Source organism: Protopterus annectens, chromosome 15.part0 (assembly GCF_019279795.1).
Source record: "Protopterus annectens isolate FY-2018-M chromosome 15.part0, PAN1.0, whole genome shotgun sequence".
NCBI lineage: Eukaryota > Metazoa > Chordata > Ceratodontiformes > Protopteridae > Protopterus > Protopterus annectens.
Genome location: NC_056749.1, coordinates 558,795,041 through 558,821,287, shown reverse-complemented (window position 1 = coordinate 558,821,287; position 26,247 = coordinate 558,795,041). Strand labels below are relative to the sequence as shown.

Sequence of the window (26,247 nt, the reverse complement as noted above, 5' to 3'; positions counted from 1 at the left end):
TATCCCTTAAGAAAAGATGCAGAGGCAGGAATCAAACCTATCATAGCAGCTTTACTTAAGGAAGGGGTGCTGGTGGAATCTCCTGATTCACCATGTAACACACCCTTATTTCCTGTTAAAAAAGCAAATGGAGAATGGTGTATGGTCCAAGATTTACAAGCTGTAAATGATGCAGTAATACCAAGGGCACCTACAGTGCCATGCCCACACACATTGTTGAATGATTTAAAACCTCAACAAAAATATTTTTCTGTGGTAGATATCAGCAATGCGTTCTTTTCGATACCGATACACCCTGACAGCCAGTATTGGTTTGCATTCGCATTTCAGGGGAAAAGGTATACATATAAGTGACTACCACAGGGATATTGTGAAAGTCCAACAATATTCTCACAAGAAATGGCAAGCAACTTGGTGGGATTTACCCCACCAAGAGGCAGTCATATTTTATTTTATGTTGATGACATCTTGCTGGCGGCCCCCACCCAGCAAGATTGCAAAGAAGATACCATAGAGCTATTACGATTTTTAGCCGCTGAAGGACATAAGGTAAACAAAAATAAACTGCAGCTTTGGAAAAAACAAGTCAAATACCTAGGATATGTGATATCCTAGGAAGGTAGAACATTAGACGAGGACAGAAAAGTAGCAATTTTGCAAGCACCAAAACCCACTACCAAGAAGGAAATTATGTCCTTCCTGGGTACAACTAATTTTTGCCAGAGTTGGATTCCAAACTATGCCTTGGAATCTGCACCTCTGACTGACCTGATATATAAAAAGCCTATGGCAGCACAGGATTTGTTACAATGGACACCAGAGGCAGAATCTGCTTTCTGCAAACTGAAACAGTTGATAGCGTCCTCATTAGTTCTGGGATTACCAAACTACCATAATAGTTTTTTCCAAACTGTAGATTGTAAGCAAGGTTATATGACATCAGTGTTAACACAACAGCATGGAGACAAGCAATGCCCAATTGCTTACTATTCATCACAACTAGACCCAGTGGCACGGTCCTTACCTCACTGTGTACAAGCAGTAATTGCAGCTGCAATGGCAGTACAGGCTTCGGCCTCAGTAGTTTTATTCCACCCTCTCACTTTGAGAGTGCCTCATGCAGTCACAATTATTTTACTGTAAGAGAAGGTAGCATATCTTTCCCTTGCTAGGCATCTTTCCTGTATGACTATATTGTTGAGCCAACCTCACATGACAATTGAACGATGCACGACTTTGAACCCTTCTACCTTGCTCCAAACACCTGCAGACGGCACACCACACCGCTGCCTGCAGGTGATTGAGCAAAAGACACTACCTAGAAAAGATCTCACGGATGCCCCCTTGGATGATGCCGAGGTGACATACTACTTGGATGGTTCGTGCAAAAGGGGTCCTGCAGGACAGAACCTAGTAGGATATGCAGTAGTTTCTGACACTGAGATTATAGAAGCAAAACCTTTACCACACAGCTTATCTGCACAGGCAGCAGAATTGATTGCCTTGACACGGGCATGTACCCTAGCAAAGGGTAAATGTGTAAACATTTTTACTGACAGCCAGTATGCTTTTTCTACTGTACATGTTTTGGCGCAACAGTGGAAAAACCGAGGAATGATAACATCTACTGACAAACCTATCAATCATGCACAGTTTATTTTAGAGCTTTTAGAATCTATTCAGTTACCTCAGAAAGTAGCTATTTGTAAATGCACAGCTCACACCAAGCAACAAGATAGGATTTCAAAAGGTAATGCGAGAGCTGATACAGCTGCAAAACAAGCAGCTTCAGAAGTATTTCTTTTAAATGAGGAACTACAACCCTCTGAGATTTTAGACTTAGAAATGTTAAAGACAATGCAGACACTCACTACGCAAGCTGAAAACAAAAATGGGTAAAACGAGGAGCAATTCTCAAAAAGGGGCTGTACATCACTAAAGAAGGGAAACCGATACTACCATCTAATTTGTTTAGATATGCATCTTTGTTGAGCCATGGGCAATGCCATGTCTCAACAGTGGGGATGGTACAGCTGGTGAAGCAGGTGTTCACAACGTACGGATTTACAATCTACTCTAAAAAATTTTGTTTGATGTGCCAAATTTGTAACAAACATCATGCACAAGGGGCGCTAAAGCCCAAGCAAGGGAGTTTCCCTACACCACCATATCCGTTTCACACTATCTGTATGGATTTCATAGAATTGAACAAATGTGAAAATAAGAAGTATTGTCTTGTCATTGTAGATATGTTTTCCAGATGGGTGGAAGCCTTTCCAACCAAAAACCCAGATGCAGCCACAGTAGCAAAAGTTCTTGTCAAATAAATCATCCCTAGATTTAGCATTCCAGAAAGGATCTACAGTGACAATGGTACACACTTTGTAAACCAAACCATACAGCAATTAAGTAAGCATTTTGGCATTTCTTTAAAAAATCATTGTGCATACCAACCGCAATCTGCAGGGCTAGTTGAGAGGCATAATGGAATATTAAAGAATAAATTAAGAAAATTAATAGCCAAGGCAGGAAAGAACTGGTTGTATTGTCTGCCCCTGGCACTGTTGAGCATGAGAACTGTTCCAACTGCAAAAGGATTGAATCCTTTTGAAAACCTGTTTGGAAGGGCTTATTATACACCTCAGTGGAAACTTCTCATGCCCGCAGACCAGGAAGCTGACTATGTACTAGCGAATATATGAGAAATTTGTTGAATTCTAAACATCTGTTGCAGTCAAATTCTGTTTCAGATAAAGAACAAACCGAAACATCGGAAGTGGCAGTGATCCCAGGGGACTGGGTGTGGATAAAGGCCATAAAAAAGAAAAATTGGACGTCACCAAGGTGGGAAGGTCCATACCAGGTGCTTCTTTCGACACCTACTGCAGTCAAAATTGCAGAGCAAGCCTCGTGGTTCCACCTGACGCACTGCAAACTAGTTAAGAACTTTGAACTGGACAAAAATCTTACCTCTCCATCAGGGCCCTCAGCACAAAGTCTGGCTACAAAGGGGGGTCAGATCAATAGGACTGACCCGTCTCAACCCCAGTGAAGAAACCATCGGTGCTGAAGGTCCTATTAGGGCAGAGAGTAAGATCACATGTCAAAAGCAAAAATGATAGAATCCAGAAAAATCCAAATAAAACTACTCGGAAGAGTCGGAGAAAACAGGAATGCAGAACAACCATTTCCTCAGGAGTATTGCATAATCATCCTGTTAACTGTACTAGTGACAATAATCTTTTTGTTGTGGACATTCCTTTTCCCAGCCACACAAACTGAACTGCATAAACATGGAGAGTTGCACGTAGAGTGGCACCAAATTTCAACACTTACCAGGCAATCAAATATGTGCATGCTGGACTTTCAATGTTTTGAATTGCTGGATTTGCACAGCTTTGCCAACAGCATACGGGGGGTTATTGTTAACTTCAGTACCCCTAGGAGCGAACAAGACCTGGGAAAATTTAGTCTATGATACATCAGATGTTACATCACAAGATAAAGTAGCATTGCACTTGTCTGTTTGACAGAAGGGGACTGTGCGTTTTTTACAAAAATGATACAGTTCAGGTGGGTTGGAGCAATTGCAATGTGACTGCTCCCTATAGATGCTACAATAAAACTGATAACACAGGTTCCTATTGCAACACAACCTATGATTCATTTTTTGAACTAATGCATAGGACAACTGATGAAGTAAGACATAATGCTGGCCTCTATAAACAACTGATTATAGTTGACAAAAAAATGTTTCATCCAGAACCAGGACATAGCAAAGTTACTACCAAAGTAGAGGACTGTTATTTTGTATGTGGTAGGAAAGCATACAAGTGGTTACCTGAGAATTGGTCCGGCAGTTGTTATTTGGGGTACCTGGTTCCGGCCATACGACACATAGCAGTTTTGCCTCAGGGGAAAATTCAAAATGTTCGACGAGAACTCAAGAAGCCTGTCAATCCAGTGGGGCAGATCAATGCGGGCTGGAAAAAACATCATGCTGTGGGCATAGGGAAAATGGACTGTCGCATATGGACTTGGGTGATACCATCATCTCATGGACAGGTATACTGCCAGCATATGGAGCAACAAAATCAATCTGGGAACTGAGAAAACTGTCTAAACTTCTCGAAATAATGAGCAATGCAACCTTTTCTGCTCTAGAATTGGTGACTGATGAACTGACTGCCATGAGAACTGTAGTGCTTCAAAACCGCATGGCTTTCAACTTCACCCTAGCGGCGAGAAGAGGTACTTGCGCTTTAATCCAGGAGGAGTGCTGTTCGTACATTCCTGACCACAAACACGAGACAGACAATCACCTTGAGGTAATTCAGCAAGTGTCGGCTGTGACCAAACAAGGACCAAATCCACTGACGGACTTTTTCAAGAGATTGTTTGGGGGGTGGGGCAGTATCCTGATGAACATCCTGATTGCCATCTGTGTAGGAATGATCCTACTGGTGGTATGTATTTGCTGCTGCATCCCCTGCATGAAAAGACTGATTAAAGACTTTATAGACATGTCAGTTTCAGAAACCTTATACCAAGGTGCTGAACTTGAAGAATTGTTGAAAAATTGAAAATGCTATCATAAGTTTAAACTGAATGACTCTCTTAACTGCAAATCCTGAGTAGGAAGAGGTTAGGGGAAGAAAAAATTGTGTATGCTTATTTTGAAAGTGGAATAAAAGTATTAAAAGGGGGGAAATGTTAGAAAAATATGTATTAGTAATATGCATGCTTAGTGCATTCAAGGTTTAAAAAGGGTTCATACATTTATTCTGTTCACACTGCATAAATCTGCAGAAGCTACATTCTAATCCTGTTATGTCATATGCGCAGCTATGATCTGCTTATGCTTTGGAAATTAACAGGAAAGCATTTGATTTCTGCTAATGTCATGAAAATAATAATAGATGTTTCATTTCTACTAATGTCATGAGATTTAAACAAAGAGTTATTGATTTTCTGCTTATGCTATGAGAAAAGCACATAACTGCTGAAGCTATTGATAATGAAAACAAAGGCTGCTTGAAAAAATAAACAGTAGTCAGCATTACTTGTACCTAAGCTAGAAATGTACCTTGAAATGTAACACATATATATTAGAACTGCATAATTGAAGAATAGAAAGTTTGTAGTGGGCTAAAGATAAAGCCCCAAGGCCAGGTTGTTTTTCATAAATCCAGTCATGTCAGCAGGAAATCCAAGTAACGTTTTCTATGTAACACATAGTGAGTTTTAAATTTGGACATGTCAGCAGGAAATCTAAGTAACATTTTCTATAGAATAATACAGAAAGCTGTGTCTAACTACGTCAACCATAGAAAAGTAACATTTCATAGAACTGTATAAAAGAAGCATACTACCTACTAGTAATTTAGACAAAAACCTGTATCTGCATGTTTTGTCTCCTTGCTGCAAGTAATAAAGGGTGCCATACCTGAAGCTTACGTGAATGGGTCTTTGAAGTTTTTTCCTTTGACACACACCTTTGGAACAGACTCCCACTTCATGTCAAGCAGAGCATCTCATTGGCCCACTTCAGGCACAATATAGATGATTGGATGGGTGACCATGAATTCACCCCAGGGGTTCCACCTGTGTCCTTCTTGGACAGGGCCATCAGCTACTGATTGTGGAAATAAGGGTAAAACTTGGCTAGGCTTGTAAGAGTCCTAGGACCATTAGCCTAGTAACATTCTACGATCCTATGATCCTATGAATACTAAAGTATGTACAGTAAAGTCAGTGTCCTGGCCGAAAAAGATCTGAAAGTCAAACAAAAGAAGTAATTCCTTTACATTGCACTCTCACTATCACTAGCAGTCACACTTCTTTTTAACACTGAAGATCAATAAATTACAAACCAAGATAGGGTTGTTTAGAGAAGCTCTGGATTATCCTCTCTGCAGTCTGTGTGAATTTATAGATAACTAGGCCCTTGTGCTGGCTAGAGTTTACCTGTCTAAAATCTAACCACGAAAAGTGAAAATTAAAGGCAAAACAAAATATAAATCAAAGTACATCTTCTTGTCGACAAGCTATTCCTTCCTTCCTTCCTACAAACAGCGAAAAACAGTGGTAAAAAATAAAATATAAATTCAAATAAAATTTCTGTTACCAGTCAACTCCACAGTAAATCTCAAACCAAAATAGAATTGTTTAGATAACCTCTGGCCCTATTTTTGGACCTTTGTAACCACATTATTTTAAGCTTTGTCCAGAGTTCTTGAGCTAAGACTTTGAGAGGTACATCTAGCACCTCCCCATAGAATAAGTTTTAACCTTTTCAGATAGTGTAAAAGTCTAGCAACATTCTAATTTCATTTAGATTAATTGTAGGAAACATGTAAAATCATCCCAGCAGCCACCAACTACAAATTTCTAACTATGCTAAATAAACATTATCAAGTCCCAACGCCACTCTTTTCTTTCCCATTCTACAACTACCTCATTTCTCTTCCCTCTAACCTAATCTGAGCTGAAAATATTCTGCCTGTATCTTCTAAAATTTCTCTACATCTAATCATCATCTTCTAAACTATTAACTCACCTCCTAGAGCTGTTCCTCTATGGCACTGTTGGATAAGGCTACAGTGATTGATATACCACTAGTTAGTATAAATCTATGAACTTATGACTATAAATCTCTCAGTCTGTGACAATATGCATGCTTGACATTTAAGTACACACCAAAACATTCATGTTTATTTCCTCAATGATTATCACAGTTTTCCTTATTACATTTGCAGATATATGATTCTTCTCAACATTACTAGTATGTATGGCTTTAACATTATACAACATAAGTATATTTGATCACTATGAGCACATTTTTGCTACAGCTCCTGCTGCTGTCACTGACATTTCCATATGCCTATGGCTTTCTGCTACACAGAACATACATACCTTTCAGCTCGCATTAATCCATAGCAAAGAAGTACCAGTACGAGGAAGGATACCACAGGAGCAACGACATATCGAAGCCAAAAGTATACAGAAAGAGTGTCTAAAAAAAATAAGATAACTGTCAGCAGCATCCCAGCAGTAAAATGAAATCCTAAATATCAAATAATTGAATGATATGCAGTATAACTATACTTCCTAACAGAAAATTAGTGATTTTCTTCATTGAACTTTTATTTATTTTCAGACACTTGCTAGAAAAGTTGCTCTGTGCTTGCATCACTTTGTAATTATTGTACTTTATTGCATTTTTACTTTGCATAGTGGTGCAGCGGTAGTGTTGTTGCCTCACAGCAAGAGGTTCTCCCGTTCGATTCTCGGCTGGAGAGCCTTCTGTGTGCAGTCTGCATGTCCTCCTCGCGGTTGGGTGGGCGTTCAAAAGACATGCGTAAATGGGCATGCCTTCATTGAAGGTTGAACGTCAAGCTGGCAGCTTGGCATTCGTGAAAATCTACTGCCAATCATTAGCGGACCGGAGTTCCACTGTGGCGACCCCTAACTGGGAAAAGCCGAAAGACAAACAACAACAACTTTGCATAGTTTCCCTACATACACGTGCATCACTTATAACACTCTGGACAAAGCTTTCCACATTTCCCATGGTATCACTGCTAGTGTACGGGTGAGTTTATAATCTTGGCTAGTGCTACTGGACAGACTGTTAATGAATGTCTGCTGTCAGATAATAAGAGGTTGTGAGAGCAGTCTTTAGTGAGGTACAGAGAAAATCCGTTCTCTGCATTTTTGTTTTGTTTATTTCACTGTCGTGCTTTGTTAGCAGGGTCCAATAACCCTTTTCAGACATGATCCAATTCAAACAGGCAGTTGCAGAAATTTAAAATAATATAAGTTCATCATTTAAGAACAAGCAGTAGTCTCAGAGAGAATTAAATGCTCAGTGTGAATTATATCAGCACTGGCAATTCTTCAGTATACATTGTACTGTACAAGAAAAGAAAAACATGAGTGAAGGGCAATGTTGTTGCTAGAGAAATAAATACTAATGCTACCCTTCCCTTTAGGAATGCTCCCTTGGCATTGAAAAATCAAAGTGTTAAGGCAAATTTACAGACTAAGTTATAGATTTTTGACTTCTATGTACAGCTATAGGCCACAGTAGGCATTCTGTTACATAAAATTCCTGAGATATCCATTTTGTAGTTCCCTATGCAACCTCATGTAATGTAGTTGTGTACTTGCTAGTCTGTCTCAGTCTGTGACTCTATACATCCTTGACATTTAAGTATACAACAAAAATATGTATGTTTGTATCCTAAATGATTATCAAAGCTTTCTTTATTAAATTTACAGGTATATAATTCTTTTCAACATTACTAGTACCGGTCTCTACACAGTTTTATACAACTTACTACTTTTCAGCTTCTTTAACATTCTTCTTTCACAAAATATCCCTGATGCTGTCTGCCAGATGAGTGTATCCCTTCTGATTATAGCTTTGTCCTCCTCATTCAGACTTCCTTTCTCCTCAACTACCACTCCCAGAAAATTAACCTGATCCGCTAATTCCTTCTATTTCAGTTTTGTTGCCAAGAAAAGTATCTTGTCTGTACTGAGTTTCATCCCACTTGCCTCTGATTTTTGCATGCCATTTACCTATCATTTGCTGACATTCCTGTTCAGAGTCTGACTGTAATTACACATCATCTGCATACTAAAGCATTGTTGATCTGCTCCTCACATCTGTTTGCTAATGTGGTCCATCACAATGATGAACAGCAGTGGGTTCAGAGTTGAATCCTGATGTGTGCCATCTCCCACTGGGAACCACTCTGCGAGTCTGAAAGCATTCATACCTGCATCATAGGGTCCTTGTATATAGCCTGTACTAATTCTGCATACATTTCTGGGACTTCAAACCTTTACAGGACTGCCCAAATCATCTTTCCTGGGACCTTGTCATATGCTTTTTCCATATGTAGGAATGATCAGTTGTATACTTTTTTCATATTTAGCTTCTTCTTAACTTTCTGTCTCACTGCAAACATCAGGTCAGTTGTGCTACATCCTGATCTGAATCCAAACTGCTCATCTCCCATTTTATATTCTACTACTTTACATATTAGTTTGGGACTCACCCTCTCTAGCACTTTAATGCAGAGTAACAGGAGACTGATACCTGTTTACTGTCCACATTTGTGAATGTCCATATTGTTCTTCTATACTTGTCCTAGAATAATTATTTATCAGTCATCTGGGATATGCATTTTTCTCCATACCATGAATATCCTCATACATATATATATATTGTCTCCATGTCCAGAATATACAATACAAAGCAAATACATGCACTGATCATTCTGTGTGAGTTTAATAATTTTTCATAAGTACCTTATAGCTAGTCAACAGAGAGACATGAGCTATGATGTAAGCAATCATATCCATATTGTAATTTATTTTTATTTATTTAATCTTTTGATAACCAGGTCTATCGGTCAGTCAACCATGACCCAAGCACCATAATCTTAGTTATGAAAGACACAGTGAACGTTACTGTATAGCTATCCTTCATGCTAAATTTAATGTTACTAAGCTATATCAGACTATATCATTGACTATGGGCATTGCATACCATACAGCAGAGACCTCCAAGGCAGAAACGCACTCGACCACAAGACAAGACTAATCACGCAACACATAACCCTCCTAAACAGTGTGCCACTCAACTAAAACCCCTAAGGCAAAACTGCATGCCCAACACACTAATCATAGGTGACGTGATAGTGAGGCACACTGATGTCCCACTCACTAGGTTGAATAAGGAGAAAGTAACAGTCAGCTGTCTGTCAGGTACCAAGATCTGCCATATAACACATGCACTCAGGATCCTCAACAACAGGTACAAATATGACTCTGTCATTGTACATGTGGGTGTAAATGACCTGAGACATACCTCCCTGGACTACATGAAAAGAGACGTGGATGAGCTCTCAGATTATGTAGCCCAGGCAGGTATGACCTAGCCCTGAGTAGCCTCCTACCATCACCCAGAATGATACCACAGTACAAGCAGAAAATGAGTGACTTCAACAATTGGCTAAGTTTCTGGTGTCATTCTAAAGGGATCCAGTATCTGTCTGCCTGGGATTACATGATTGACAGACCTCAATGCTTTGCCAGAGATGGCCTGCATCTGTCACCTCTGCACTTCTGGATACTGGCCAAGGCTCTTCCCACCTCTATAGTACCTTTTTAGGCAGTGTTCCAAAGGCCAAATTACCACCATAACAGCTACAAACTAATGCAATTTGAGGATCATGCTACTCAATGTTAGAAGTCTAAATTTCAAAATGCACTCACTCAAGGCACTCCTTAAAATGGAGAACATTGACATTTGTGCTGTAACAGAGACCTGGTTCAAGGCAGCAGAAAGCACCCCTGCACTACCAGGCTATAACTCATTCCACACCTTTCGGCCCCAGAACTTGGAACAAACCTTCAAAGGCAGTGGTGTTTCCATATTCATAAAGGATGCACACACCTCCAGACTGGTAGCCCAACATACCACATCAGAGATACTTCAGGTGCAGCTAACATTGGGTAAGATAGTGATTAAGGTCGTAGCCTGCTATAGGTCCCCAACCATGTCCCTAAGCACACTGGCGAATATCAGGGTGCAACCTACCACTCTCATATTGGGTGGCTTCATCTACCCCTCCATTAACTGGGAAAATGACTCATATACCAATACACTTGCTCAACATTTCCTGGAATTCATCAATTCCAATACCCTGGTCCAGCTCGCTCTTACCCCCCACTAGAGGTAGCAACATCCTTGACCTGGTCATTACTAACATGGACAACTGTTGCTCTATACCAATAGTTAACTGCTCCCTGGTTAGATCTGACCACAAACTAATCACCTTGGAAATCCACATCCATCCCACCACCACCCCCCTGCAATGGTGACCACCATGAAAAACATCTCCAAAGCTAACGGTGGGCTCCTAAAAACAGAGGTGGCTAACTTCTCAGCACCCATGCAATTAGAGAACAGCTGCATGACCACCAAATCATACACTAATGCTCTGTATGAACACATACACAAATGCAAGGATCTCGCCATACCCAATAGAACTGAGATGCTCTCCTCCAATAAAAAGGAAGCCAGTGTGGTGGTCCCCTGCCATAAACAAACTCTACAACAGAAGGAGGAAACTGATGCGGAATAAGGTGAAGTCCCAAGACTGGAAAAACTCCCTTATCATCCCCAACAAAAAATTGAGATCCCTCATCAAATCCTCTAAAGCTAGCTATGAAAACAAAATTGCAGCAGATAGTAAAGACAACCACAAGGCCTTCTATAGTTATGTAAATAATCTCCACAGCAATGCCCAGATTTGTTTGGAGCTATTGCACAATGGCACTCACCTCCTATACTGAGCCAACAGGTATTGCCAATATACTGGCCGACAGATGTAGTGCCAACTTTACCTCACTCTCCCCACCAAAGGACCAATCACAATACCAGTAGATTGCCAGGCACCCAGTATTATTGCTGAACAGGTTAAAACAGCACTATCCAAGGACAAGAATACAGCTTCTATGGGACCTGACAATATCCCTGGCTGTGTTCTACATGAACTACAGAGTGAACTGGCACCTTACCTGTGTGCCCTGTTCAATCAAAGCTTCACCTCAGGCTTTGTCTCTACCAAATGGCACACTGCAAGAGTCATCCCTCTCCACAAAGGAGGAGTGACTACAGACCCTGGGAACTATCGCCCCATTAGCCTGACAGGTCTGATATGCAAAGCTATGGAACACATCATTATGGACCTAATAAAAAAGGATATAGGGAATCTACAAACTATGGATCCCACACAGTTTGTTTTGTGAAGGGTAGATTATGCCTGCTCAACCTGGCCGACTTCTTTGAGTCAGTCACCAGAGCTGTGGATGAAGGCAAGGTGGTTCATACAGCCTACCTTGATCTGGCCAAGGCCTTTGATACCATTTCCCACTCAGTAATCACAGAAAAACTCATGAAGCTAGGCATCTACACCTATATCACTAGGTAGGTTGCAAACTGGCTCACAGATAGAACCCACAGTGTGAAATTAGCTGACTCCAAGTCAGACTGCTGACCAGTCACAAGTGGAGATCTACAGGGTTCAGTCCTGGGTCTTCTATTGTTTGGTATCTACTTTTCTGAAGTCCAGGCCAACACAAAGGGATTCTGGCTGACAAAGTTTGCAGAGATTGCAAGTTGGGAGCCATAATTAACTCCTCAAGTGATATTGACATCCTACAGAAAGGCCTCACTGAGACCAGCTACTGGTATCAGAACCATGACCTTAAGCTCAATGCCAAAATATGTGTTGTAAATTACTCAGAATCCCTTTTGGGAAAAACTCAGTTCCTATGAATTACATCATCGATGGTAGTCCACTGAACACAGAAGGTGTTATAATAGATCTGGGAATACAGGTTGACAGCAACCTCTCTTTTGAGCACCACATTGTCACTGTGGCTTCTATGTGGCACATCTCATTACTAAGGGTTCTGCATCCAGGAAGAAAGAGGTCATTGTCTCCCTCTACTCTTCCCTCATTAGGCCACTCATTCAGTACAATGCCCCATTTGGCATGTACCTCACTAGACATCTGCAACAACTGGAGAGGCCACAAAAGTACCTCACAAAGAGGATTCTGGGCCTTAAACAGTTGTCTTATATGGACAGACTCAAAAAACACCAACTATTCTCTGTCTCATATCACCTACTTAGAAGCGATTTCTGTTTGACGTACAAAGCCATGCCTAACCCAGATATGTTAGAAATGCTACATCTAAAGAAATCCCAATTCGTCCATACTACACACTGCAGAGACCTCAACCTCATTACCACAATCCACAGAACAAGCTGGAGGGACACATTCATAGCCCAGAGACTGCCCATGCTATGGAACAGACTTCCCATACATGTCAAGCGGAGCACCTGACTGGACCTCTTCAAGAGAAATCTTGATGAGTGGATAAGTAATAGAAAATTCACCCAGGGGATAACTCCAGTGGCTCTACTCGACAAAGGCACTGGGAACTAAGGTCAGGTGGCACGATGCCAGGGTAATCCTATAGGCTAGGTTTGTAAAGGCTTCAGGGCATTAACCTAGTACACACCTATGAACCTATATATACATCACTGTTTAAAAGCACATATATAGGAATAAGAATGTATCTCATTCAATACCCAGACTCCATCTTGTATTAAAAGATCTGAAATTTCTCAGTTTTACTGCTTAAAATAAATATTAAAAAATGAAAAAATAAAGTTTGAAAATTTGCAGATGTTTTTGTTTTGAAATACTTGTATTTCATATGTTATCTCTGATATGTTTAGCGATTGACAACGATATTAATGGAATAAAATTAAGATTCAGTACTGATAATATAATCAAAAATGACACATTGGGAAATTAAAAGTATATGACACTTTCATAAGCTTCTTAGAGTTGATTCTTCAGTATTGTACGAACAATTCATTTGGATTATATGAGGAAATATTTAAGTGACATGTTTGAGATTTTAATGCATACTATCTTCTTTATGATATATTTTGAATTTATATTGGTAATTGAGAAACATAGTATATGCACTAAAATATAATTTAGTCATTTAGACAAATCTGACCCTTTGTGTCCTCAAGGATGTTAACATAGTAGGGCTGTCTGCCAACAAACTGCTTCTATAAGGTCTTGACAATTCAAATGTATTAATCCAGTCTTTTTTTACCTTTGATTTTTCATAGCATCAGTGTCTTGTCTTATGAATCCCAGTTTTTCATTATATGTACAGAGTATAGGAAAATTAGTTTTACTATAAGATCTTATGCTGAACAGTATGGATTATTCCTTACTAACTAATTTAATCTTCTGAAAATCTATAGAAATCTCAGCATTTTTTCCAACACCAAAGTTTCAAAAGCACTGATGTTCTGATGCATAGCCTTACGTATAATCCAGTTCTCAGAGCCATATGTTATTGCTGGGAAAACCATAGACATGAAAATGTCATATACATGAAATCTTGTCCATATTTACCAAAGCTTTCCTTCCAAGAAACAATGAGCTTTTAAATTCATGATTGCATTATTCTTCAGCAGGGATCTTTGAGCTCAGATAAATAAATAAGTTAAAATAAAATAAAACCCGTCACACCTCCATTTCTTCCTCATCTATTTGCAAAGAATTAATAAGGCTAGATGACATAATATCTATTTCTTATGTTGAGCACAAGACAGCTTTTGTAGTTTCTGTCATCACTGTCATTGACAAGTCCATCAATTCTTTCTCAGTTTTAGTCATGAAAGTGGTATCCTCTGAAAAGCTAAGGTGGTCAGTATTTTTCTGGTAAATTGGATACCAACTCCTTATTTGTCCTGAAACATTTTGCAAGATATTTTCAGCATGTAGATTGAATGAGTAGGCTGCCAGTATATAGCCTTGTCACATTCCTTTTTCAATCTTAAACTTGTCAGTTATTCCATTTTCAGTTCTAATTCTTGCATCTTATTCTGCAGACAAATTCCTTATGAGACAAATGATGTGACCCATTGTTCCCTCCCCATCATTCTAAGAACTTGTCACAGGTTGTTATGGTCTGCACAGTCAGAGGCTTCAGAGTAGCCTTTACAAGAATCTTACGTTCCAAAAATATGGAAAACCATATACATTATAACAATGCATAAAGGAGATAGCTCAACTGAACTTTCAAATTATTGACCTATGGTAATATTCCCTCCACTATGTAAAGTACTAGAAAGATGCATTCATCACCAATCCCTAAATGTGGTACTAAATGAACATTTACATTCCTCCACACAACATGGCTTCTAGCCCTATCACAGTAATGAATGTGCCCTACTACACTTTCTAGACACAGTGACCAAAAACTGAAAAAATAGGTACCCCTGTAACTACCCTATGTCGGGACCTCTCATAGGCATTTGACACTGTATCTTAACCTCTTCATCTACTCAACAAGTTCTCACAATTAGGAAAAAGCAGCACTACCACTGCATGGTTTTATAGCATTTCAATAGTCATTACACAATCTGTCAAATGAAATGATTCCTATTCTACTCACTAGCCAGTGCAAACAGGAGTACCCTGAAGTCAATATTAGAACCTCCCACTATATTAATACATATTTAAATGACATGCACAAGGCAGCCAAACATGCAACAGTCATGCAATATGCTGACAACTATTGTCTGCACAGTCAGAGCACTACCATAACCCCGGTCATTGAAGACTCCTATTCCTCTTCAGAGAGCTGCCAAGAACAATCCTAACTACTCATGAATCACAAAGAACTAAATGAATCACGTTTACTTCCAGTGACCTCTCACCAACCAGCACTGCACTACATATATTCTCATCTAACAATAACAAAATAGAACAAGTCATCCATACAAAGCTACTGGGGGTCCTCATAGATGACTAGCTTAAATGTGACCAGCACATCAGGGCTGTGGTCAAAAAAAAAACTTTGCAAATTAGGATTACTTTACAAAGCCATGTCATTTCTTACTGACCACAATAGAAAAGTTACTATAACATCCCTCCTACTTCCTAGCTTGTTTTACACATCTAAAATGTTCACTAATCTTCAGATTGCACTAATGAAAAGTTTGAACAGTACTATAATAAAATTAATTAATTTGCATCCAACCTCTCTAACTGAGCTCATCATTGTATTCCCTTTTAGAACCTGAACTAATTATAACTACCATATCACATATCATATACAGAGCTCACAAAGCTCAGATAAAATACTACTCTATCCCTCAATATACAATGCAGTAAAATTCTACAAAATTAAAAAAAAACTTCAGTCAAAGAACCAACACCTAACAGAACCTTAAAAATCCAGCAATTCATTCAGGGACACCTTATGCTTGGTAAGAAAAGCTAAACTGTAGAACTGCACTCCCTTTGCCATCTGACAAATAAACAATCTCCTCCCTTTTAAGATCAACCTCCAACTACAACTGATTTGCTGGTTAAAATATTAAAATACTCATGATTTCCTCTTATTTCTTCTTCTTAAAATGAAACCTGAACTAAAATTTGCTTTCAAAATAGGTTTTATGAATTAATTCCAACCAGAACCTTTATTTTGTGCTGACTTCTGGAAGTTACTGCAGAAGACTAAAATGCTGAGCTGTTAATGATCTCCTCCCCTGGCCTGGGTATAGAGTTTGATTCCTTCCATCTTTATTTTCTTACTGTCTGACTCAAGTCATTTAACCACACATGGCACCTGGTACACCTCTATTAACCTTACCTTTTCTAATACACACACATACGCGCACACACACGTGCACACACACACACACACACACACACACACACACACACACACACACACACACACACACACACACACACACACACACACACACACACATACACACACACACACACACACACACACACACACACACACACACACACACACACACACACACACACACACACACACACACACACACACACACATACACATACGCACACACACACACACACACACACACACACACACACACACACACACACACACACACACACACACTCTTCTTGTAATAGTTACATTTCACTGAATGCCTCTGTATAGTAATATTTTCTTAATTTCTTTACACAGAAAACTAGAAATCAAGTAATTATTCTCTGCTGTAATTTTCTCTCAGTCTTTCCAACATGAAATGCTGTACATTTGTCTTAGACAAACAAATAACATCAAGTGTGTGTGTGTGTGTGTGTGTGTGTGTGTGTGTGTGTGTGTGTGTGTGTGTGTGTGTGTGTGCGTGCGTGTGTGTATTAGAAAAGGTAAGGTTAATAGAGGTGTACCAGGTGCTATGTGTGGTTAAATAACTTGAGTCAGACAGTAAGAAAATAAATATGGAAGGAATCAAACTCTATACCCAGGCCAGTGGAGGAAATCATTAACAGAGCAGCCTGCCTGCCCCTGTGGGAGTGGTTACTGACTTGAAACTGTAGTTTTATTGGCCATTTTGGGTCATTTCCAAACTCCTTCATCTTCCTCTCTTAAAACCTGGTTGCCTCATGGTTTTGGCATCTTTTCAGGCTAGTTGGCTGTTGGTGAAGCACCCACCAAAAGGAGAAAATGCTGAGAGAAGAAAGTAGACACTTTTGAGATTTTAAGTATTTTTCTTCTGTTTATTTGCTAAGTTTTTCTGCATAGCTGCCTATTTTGAGCATTTTCTGGCTTGTTAAACTTGATTTCTGCATTAGTAACTGTATTTAGAGCACAACCTGTTTACTGAATTTCCTGTTTGCACTTATTTTTAAAATCATTTTTTTCTCAAAACTTGCATTTTATCTGTATTTGGCCTAGCACTCTTGCGTGGGGTCATTTACTGCACTGTTATAACTTGTTGATACTTGTGAACCTCTGCAATCTCTGAAAAAAAACAAAAAAAACAAAAAAAATCTTGCTTTTATCCCACTTTTCTGAGATTTAAAAAAGTTCAGTTACAGGCTTGCTGTTCTTGAACTGTTTATAAGTTTCTTGGAGGCCATTTTTTGCTTGGGCTAAAGGGAAGTCTCTCTGTTGATCAGTGGCAGTGAAAAACATTGAGCAACCTGCCTGCCCCTGTGGGAGTGGTTACTGACTTGAAACTGTAGTTTTATTGGCCATTTTGGGTCAATTCCAAACTCCTTCATCTTCCTCTCTTAAAACCTGGTTGCCTCGTGGTTTTGGCATCTTTTCAGGCTTGTTGGCTGTTGGTGAAGCACCCACCAAGAGGAGAAAATGCTGAGAGAAGAAAGGAGCCTTTTTTGATATTTTAAGTATTTTTCCCCTGTTTATTTGCTACGTTTTTCTGCATAGTCGCCTATTTTGAGCATTTTCTGGCTTGTTAAACTTGATTTCTGCATTAGTAACTGTATTTAGAGCACAACCTAGAGCTGTTTACTAAATTTCCTGTTTGCACTTATTTTTAAAATCGTTTTTTCTCAAAACTTGCATTTTATCTGTCTTTGGCTTAGCACTCTTGCGTGGGGTCATTCACTGCACTGTTATAACTTGTTGATACTTGTGAACTTGTTGATACTTGTGAACCTCTGCTATCTCTGAAAAAAAAACAAAAAAACAAAAAAAAATCTTGCTTTTTTCCCACTTTTCTGAGATTTAAAAAAGTTCAGATACAGGCTTGCTGTTTTTGAACTGTTTGTAGGTTTCTTGGAGGCCATTTTTTGCTTGGGCTAAAGGGAAGTCTCTCTGTTGATCAGTGGCAGTGAAAAATATTGAGCAACCTGCCTGCCCCTGTGGGAGTGGTTACTGACTTGAAACTGTAGTTTTATTGGCCATTTTGGGTCAATTCCAAACTCCTTCATCTTCCTCTCTTAAAACCTGGTTGCCTCGTGGTTTTGGCATCTTTTCAGGCTTGTTGGCTGTTGGTGAAGCACCCACCAAGAGGATAAAATGCTGGGAGAAGAAAGGAGCCACTTTTGAGATTTTAAGTATTTTTCCTCTGTTTATTTGCTAAGTTTTTCTGCATAGCCGCCTATTTTGAGCATTTTCTGGCTTGTTAAGCTTGATTTCTGCATTAGTAATTGTATTTAGAGCACAACCTAGAGCTGTTTACTGAATTTCCTATTTGCACTTATTTTTAAAATTGTTTTTTTTCTCAAAACTTGCATTTTAATCTGTCTTTGGCCTAGCAATCTTGTGTGGGGACATTTACTGCACTGTTATAACTTGTTGATACTTGTGAACCTCTGCTATCTCTGAAAAAAACAAAACAACAAAAAAAATCTTGCTTTTTTCCCACTTTTCTGAGATTTAAAAAAGTTCAGATACAGGCTTGCTGTTTTTGAACTGTTTGTAGGTTTCTTGGAGGCCATTCTTTGCTTGGGCTAAAGGGAAGTCTCTCTGTTGATCAGTGGCAGTGAAAAACATTGTGCAGCCTACCTGCCCCTGTGGGAGTGGTTACTGACTTGAAACTGTAGTTTTATTGGCCATTTTGGGTCAATTCCAAGCTCCTTCATCTTCCTCTCTTAAAACCTGGTTGCCTCATAGTTTTGGCATCTTTTCAGGCTTGTTGGCTGTTGGTGAAGCACCCACCAAGAGGAAAAAACGCTGAGAGAAGAAAGGAGCCACTTTTGAGATTTTAAGTATTTTTCCTCTGTTTATTTGCTAGGTTTTTCTGCATAGCCACCTATTTTGAGCATTTTCTGGCTTGTTAAACTTGATTTCTGCATTAGTAATTGTATTTAGAGCACAACCTAGAGCTGTTTACTGAATTTCCTGTTTGCACTTATTTTTAAAATTGTTTTTTTCTCAAAACTTGCATTTTAATCTGTCTTTGGCCTAGCAATCTTGTGTGGGGACATTTACTGCACTGTTATAACTTGTTGATACTTGTGAACCTCTGCTATCTCTGAAAAAAACAAAACAACAAAAAAAATCTTGCTTTTTTCCCACTTTTCTGAGATTTAAAAAAGTTCAGATACAGGCTTGCTGTTTTTGAACTGTTTGTAGGTTTCTTGGAGGCCATTTTTTGCTTGGGCTAAAGGGAAGTCTCTCTGTTGATCAGTGGCAGTGAAAAATATTGCGCAGCCTACCTGCCCCTGTGGGAGTGGTTACTGACTTGAAACTGTAGTTTTATTGGCCATTTTGGGTCAATTCCAAGCTCCTTCATCTTCCTCTCTTAAAACCTGGTTGCCTCATGGTTTTGGCATCTTTTCAGGCTTGTTGGCTGTTGGTGAAGCACCCACCAAGAGGAAAAAATGCTGAGAGAAGAAAGGAGCCACTTTTGAGATTTTAAGTATTTTTCCTCTGTTTATTTGTTAAGTTTTTCTGCATAGCCGCCTATTTTGAGCATTTTCTGGCTTGTTAATCTTGATTTCTGCATTAGTAACTATATTTAGAGCACAACCTAGAGCGGTTTACTGAATTTCCTGTTTGCACTTATTTTTAAAATTGTTTTTTCTCAAAACTTGCATTTTATCTGTCTTTGGCCTTGCACTCTTGTGTGGGGTCATTTACTGCACTGTTATAACTTGTTGATACTGGTGAACCTCTGCTATCTCTGAAAAAAACAAAACAAAAAAAATCTTTCTTTTTTTCCCACTTTTCTGAGATTTAAAAAAAGTTCTGTTACAGGCTTGCTGTTCTTGAACTGTTTGTAAGTTTCTTGGAGGCCATTTTTTGCTTGAGCTAAAGGGAAGCCTCTCTGTTGATCAGTGGCAGTGAAAAACATTGAGCAGCCTGCTTGCCCCTGTGGGAGTGGTTACTGACCTGAAACTGTAGTTTTATTGGCCATTTTGGTCAATTCCAAACTCCTTCATCTTCCTCTCTTAAAACCTGCTTGCCTCATGGATTTAGCATCTTTTCAGGCTTGTTGGCTGTTGGTGAAGCACCCACCAAGAGGAGAAAATGCTGAGAGAAAAAAGGAGCCACTTTTGAGATTTTAAGTATTTTTCCTCTGTTTATTTGCTAAGTTTTTCTGCATAGCCGCCTATTTTGAGCATTTTCTGGCTTGTTAAACTTGATTTCTGCATTAGTAACTGTATTTAGAGCACAACCTAGAGCTGTTTACTGAATTTCCTGTTTGCACTTATTTTTAAAATTGTTTTTTTCTCAAAACTTGCATTTTAATCTGTCTTTGGCCTAGCAATCTTGTGTGGGGACATTTACTGCACTGTTATAACTTGTTGATACTTGTGAACCTCTGCTATCTCTGAAAAAAACAAAACAACAAAAAAAATCTTGCTTTTTTCCCACTTTTCTGAGATTTAAAAAAGTTCAGATACAGGCTTGCTGTTTTTGAACTGTTTGTAGGTTTCTTGGAGGCCATTTTTTGCTTGGGCTAAAGGGAAGTCTCTCTGTTGATCAGTGGCAGTAAAAAACATTGCGCAGCCTACCTGCCCCTGTGGGAGTGGTTACTGACTTGAAACTGTAGTTTTATTGGCCATTTTGGGTCAATTCCAAGCTCCTTCATCTTCCTCTCTTAAAACCTGGTTGCCTCATAGTTTTGGCATCTTTTCAGGCTTGTTGGCTGTTGGTGAAGCACCCACCAAGAGGAAAAAACGCTGAGAGAAGAAAGGAGCCACTTTTGAGATTTTAAGTATTTTTCCTCTGTTTATTTGCTAAGTTTTTCTGCATAGCCGCCTATTTTGAGCATTTTCTGGCTTGTTAAACTTGATTTCTGCATTAGTAATTGTATTTAGAGCACAACCTAGAGCTGTTTACTGAATTTCCTGTTTGCACTTATTTTTAAAATTGTTTTTTTCTCAAAACTTGCATTTTAATCTGTCTTTGGCCTAGCAATCTTGTGTGGGGACATTTACTGCACTGTTATAACTTGTTGATACTTGTGAACCTCTGCTATCTCTGAAAAAAACAAAACAACAAAAAAAATCTTGCTTTTTTCCCACTTTTCTGAGATTTAAAAAAGTTCAGATACAGGCTTGCTGTTTTTGAACTGTTTGTAGGTTTCTTGGAGGCCATTTTTTGCTTGGGCTAAAGTGAAGTCTCTCTGTTGATCAGTGGCAGTGAAAAACATTGTGCAGACTACCTGCCCCTGTGAGAGTGGTTACTGACTTGAAAATGTAGTTTTATTGGCCATTTTGGGTCAATTCCAAGCTCCTTCATCTTCCTCTCTTAAAACCTGGTTGCCTCATGGTTTTGGCATCTTTTCAGGCTTGTTGGCTGTTGGTGAAGCACCCACCAAGAGGAAAAAATGCTGAGAGAAGAAAGGAGCCACTTTTGAGATTTTAAGTATTTTTCCTCTGTTTATTTGTTAAGTTTTTCTGCATAGCCGCCTATTTTGAGCATTTTCTGGCTTGTTAATCTTGATTTCTGCATTAGTAACTATATTTAGAGCACAACCTAGAGCGGTTTACTGAATTTCCTGTTTGCACTTATTTTTAAAATTGTTTTTTCTCAAAACTTGCATTTTATCTGTCTTTGGCCTTGCACTCTTGTGTGGGGTCATTTACTGCACTGTTATAACTTGTTGATACTGGTGAACCTCTGCTATCTCTGAAAAAAACAAAAACAAAAAAAAAATCTTGCTTTTTTTCCCACTTTTCTGAGATTTAAAAAAAGTTCTGTTACAGGCTTGCTGTTCTTGAACTGTTTGTAAGTTTCTTGGAGGCCATTTTTTGCTTGAGCTAAAGGGAAGCCTCTCTGTTGATCAGTGGCAGTGAAAAACATTGAGCAGCCTGCTTGCCCCTGTGGGAGTGGTTACTGACCTGAAACTGTAGTTTTATTGGCCATTTTTGGTCAATTCCAAACTCCTTCATCTTCCTCTCTTAAAACCTGCTTGCCTCATGGATTTAGCATCTTTTCAGGCTTGTTGGCTGTTGGTGAAGCACCCACCAAGAGGAGAAAATGCTGAGAGAAAAAAGGAGCCACTTTTGAGATTTTAAGTATTTTTCCTCTGTTTATTTGCTAAGTTTTTCTGCATAGCCGCCTATTTTGAGCATTTTCTGGCTTGTTAAACTTGATTTCTGCATTAGTAACTGTATTTAGAGCACAACCTAGAGCTGTTTACTGAATTTCCTGTTTGCACTTATTTTTAAAATTGTTTTTTTCTCAAAACTTGCATTTTATCTGTCTTTGGCCTAGCACTCTTGTGTGAGGTAATTTACTGCACTGTTATAATTTGTTGATACTTGTGAACCTTTGCTATCTCTGAAAAAAAAACAAAAAAACAAAAAAAACTTGCTTTTTTCCCACTTTTCTGAGATTTAAAATAGTTCAGTTACAGGCTTGCTGTTCTTGAACTGTTTGTAAGTTTCTTGGAGGCCATTTGTTGCTTGGGCTAAAGGGAAGGGAAAAACATTAAGCAGCCTGCCTGCCCCTGTGGGAGTGGTTACTGACTTGAAACTGTAGTTTTATTGGCCATTTTGGATCAATTCCAAACTCCTTCATCTTCCTCTCTTAAAACCCTCTTTTGCACGTTTTTGCACGTTTTTGTGCATAGCGCAACAGCGGGCAGCGCCGCCTAATTGGGTTTAAACTATTCCTGACTCCACAAAGTCTGCTCTTCACTTTTTCCCTTAGAACTGCTCTATCTCTCAACTTAAACACCATATTCTCATTGTAAGGCCCTTCACTGGTCCAATTAAGTAATCCTACAAGTTAGCACTATTAAACCATAAGCAGTACTTACTCTTATACTCTCTACGATTACCCTGTCCTCTATTGGTCCGTCTTAAATTCAGTTTCCCTATATTACTCTAGCATGTCCAAAGGTCAGTCAATGGTTTCCTCTCCAGTCCAGCTGGTGAATCTGGGACTTTTGAGGCAATGTTACAACTGTCTCATGTACACAGACAACCCTCTCCTCCTCCAAACAGGTTCAAATATATGTGAGGGATGCAACTATTTAGCCAAACTGGAGGCTGAGCTCTCTCATCTCAAAACTGGTGTAACCAGTAAGGAGGAGAAGGTAACCTCACACAACACAATTCCAGGATCACATAGTCCCACCACATCAGCGAACCAAACACATAAATACACAAAAACATACACGGAGGCTCTAAATAAAAATCTACCTAAGCAACAGAGACCTCCAAAGCAGACATCCAAGCAAATGCTACCTCTAAACAAAACACGTACAACACATAGCCCACAAAGTCAGTGTGCCAAGCAGCCACAGCCCTTAAGGCTGAATAACACACCTGATACTCTTGTAATAGGTGACTCTATTGTCAGACACACTGACGTCCCGCTCACTAGGCTGAATAAAGAGAAGGTCACGGTGAGCTGCCTGTCGGGTGCTAGGATATGCCACATAACGCAAGCACTCGGGTCACTCCAAACCAAATACAAATATGACTCAGTCATTGTACATGCTGGTGTGAATGACCTGAGACGTACCTCCCTGGACTACATGAAAAGAGACATAGAGGAGCTCTCTGATCATGTAGCCCAGGCTGGTATGACCCTGACCTTGAGCAGCATCTTACCCTCACCTAGAATGATGCCACAGTACAAAGACAAAATGATCGATTTTAACAATTGGCTAAAATTTTGGTGTCATTCAAAGGGGATCCAGTGTCTGTCAGCCTGGGATGACATGCTCGACAAGCCACGTTGCTTCACTAGGGATGGCTTGCACCTGTCACCACTGGGCTTTTGGATATTGGCAAAGGCTCTTGCCACCCCCATAGTGCCTTTTTAGGCAAGGCTCAAAAGTCAAACCCGCCCCCATAGACAGCACAAGGAACAAGAAACTAAGGGTAATGCTGCTTAACGCCAGAAGTCATAACCTCAGGATGCATGCACTCAAAGCTCTCCTCAGTATGGAGAACATCGATATCTGTGCAGTGACAGAAACCTGGTTCAAGGCTCCAGAGAGCACCCCAGCACTACCAGGCTATACCTCATATCATGCTTTTCGGTCCCAAAACCCGGACCGAACCACAAAAGGAGGGGGAGTTTCCATATTTATCAAGGATATCCACACCTCCAGGTTAGTGGCATTGCACAAAGTATCAGAGACCATCCATGTGCAACTAACAGTGGGCAAGACTGCTTTTCAGTTTATAGCATCCTACAGACCACCCCCTCAAGTCAGGAATCCCACTTGGCTTTCCTGAAAACATTGGAAAACATGAAGATCTCTCCGAACACCATTATATTGGGTGACTTCAACTACCCTAACATTGACTGGGAGCACTACTCAAGCCCCAGCACATTAGCCCAAAGGTTCCTGGAAATTATAAACTCAAATGCTATGGAACAACTAGCCACCACTCCCACAAGAGGGGACAACATACTAGACCTGATCATTACCAACATGGGGACTCTATGCTCCACACCAGAAGTATATCTCTCATTGGTAAGATCAGACCATAAATTAATTTCACTGGATGTCCACATCCCGACCCAACCCCCAACCCAGAAAACCACAGTGAAAAACTTCTCAAAAGTGAACTTCTCACTTCTCAAAACTGAAGTGGAATCCTTCAAGGCCCCAGGGCCAGTGAAAACTATGGCCCAAACTGCAGAATCCTATATAAACGCATTCTACGGACATCTCCAGAAATGCATGGATCATGCTATCCCAAACAAAACCAAGACCCAATCATCCAAAGGCAGGCGTCCAGTCTGGTGGACCCCTGCCATAAATAAACTGTACAACAGAAGGAGGAAGCTACTACATGATAGAGCAAAATCCCTAATAAGGAAGGCATCTCTGATCAGTACTAGCAAAAAATTATGATCACTCATAAAATCCTCCAAGGCCAGCTTCGAGAGAAAAATTGCACAGGACACCAAAGACAATCCTAAGGCTTTTTTCAGTTATGTTAGGAACCTGGGATGCAACTGCCAGACTTGTTCTGAGTTGATTCTAAATGACAAAAAATACACTGAACCTACAGACATCGCAAATATCCTGGCAGACAGGTTCAGTGCAAACTTCTCCACCCCTCCCCCCAAAAGAGCAAGTATCTATCCTGGCAGAGGGCTGCCTCCCAAACATCTCTGATGCTCAGGTGAAGGCTGCCCTCTCCAAAGCAAAAAACACTGCTTCCATGGGACCAGATGGCATCCCAGGTTGTGTCCTACATGAACTCCAAGAGGAACTAATCCCTCAAATAAAACAGCTATACAATCTCAGCCTCACTACAGGATATGTGCCCACAGAATGGCGTACAGCAACAGTGGTCCCACTCCACAAAGGTGGAGCCTCTACGGACCCTGGAAACTATCGCCCCATAAGCCTGACTAGCTTAGTCTTCAAGGCTATGGAAAGGATCATCATGGAGCTCATAAACAAAGACATTGGGGACCTATAGACACTAGATCCTACCCAGTTTGGTTTTGTCAAGGGCAGATCCTGCCTTTTGAACCTGGTTGACTTCTTCTAAACAGTCACCAAAGCCATAGATGAAGGGAAGGTAGTTCACACAGCCTATCTGGACCTTGCAAAGGCATTTGACACAATACCCCACTCGGGCATCATAGATAAGCTATCCAGCTTAAATATAAACCCCTATGTCACAAGATGGGTCACAAACTGGCTCAAAGACAGAACCCACAGAGTGAGAGTTGCTGGAGCCATGTCAGACTCAAAACCGGTCACAAGTGGCGTCTCACAGGGTTCTGTCCTGGGACCACTCTTGTTTGATATATACTTTTCCGAGGTACAGGCAAACGTGGGAGGACTATGGCTCACCAAGTTTGCAGATGACTGAAAACTGGGTGCCATAATCGACTCTCCAGCTGACACAAACATCCTTCAAAAAGGTCTCACAGAGACAGATAACTGGT

The 26,247-nt window shown here is 39.9% G+C and overlaps 1 protein-coding gene across 3 annotated transcripts in view; it reads right to left on the bottom strand.

Annotated features, from left to right (window-relative positions):
- The window catches only part of LOC122789919 (cytokine receptor common subunit gamma-like), a 1,562,088-nt gene that overhangs the window by 146,714 nt on the left and 1,389,127 nt on the right, over positions 1-26,247 (bottom strand). For all 3 annotated transcript variants that reach the window (XM_044057381.1, XM_044057379.1, XM_044057380.1), the window contains one exon: positions 6,916-7,015. In XM_044057381.1, coding sequence (XP_043913316.1) covers positions 6,916-7,015 — 100 coding nt within the window. The remainder of the gene's footprint in view (positions 1-6,915; positions 7,016-26,247) is intronic.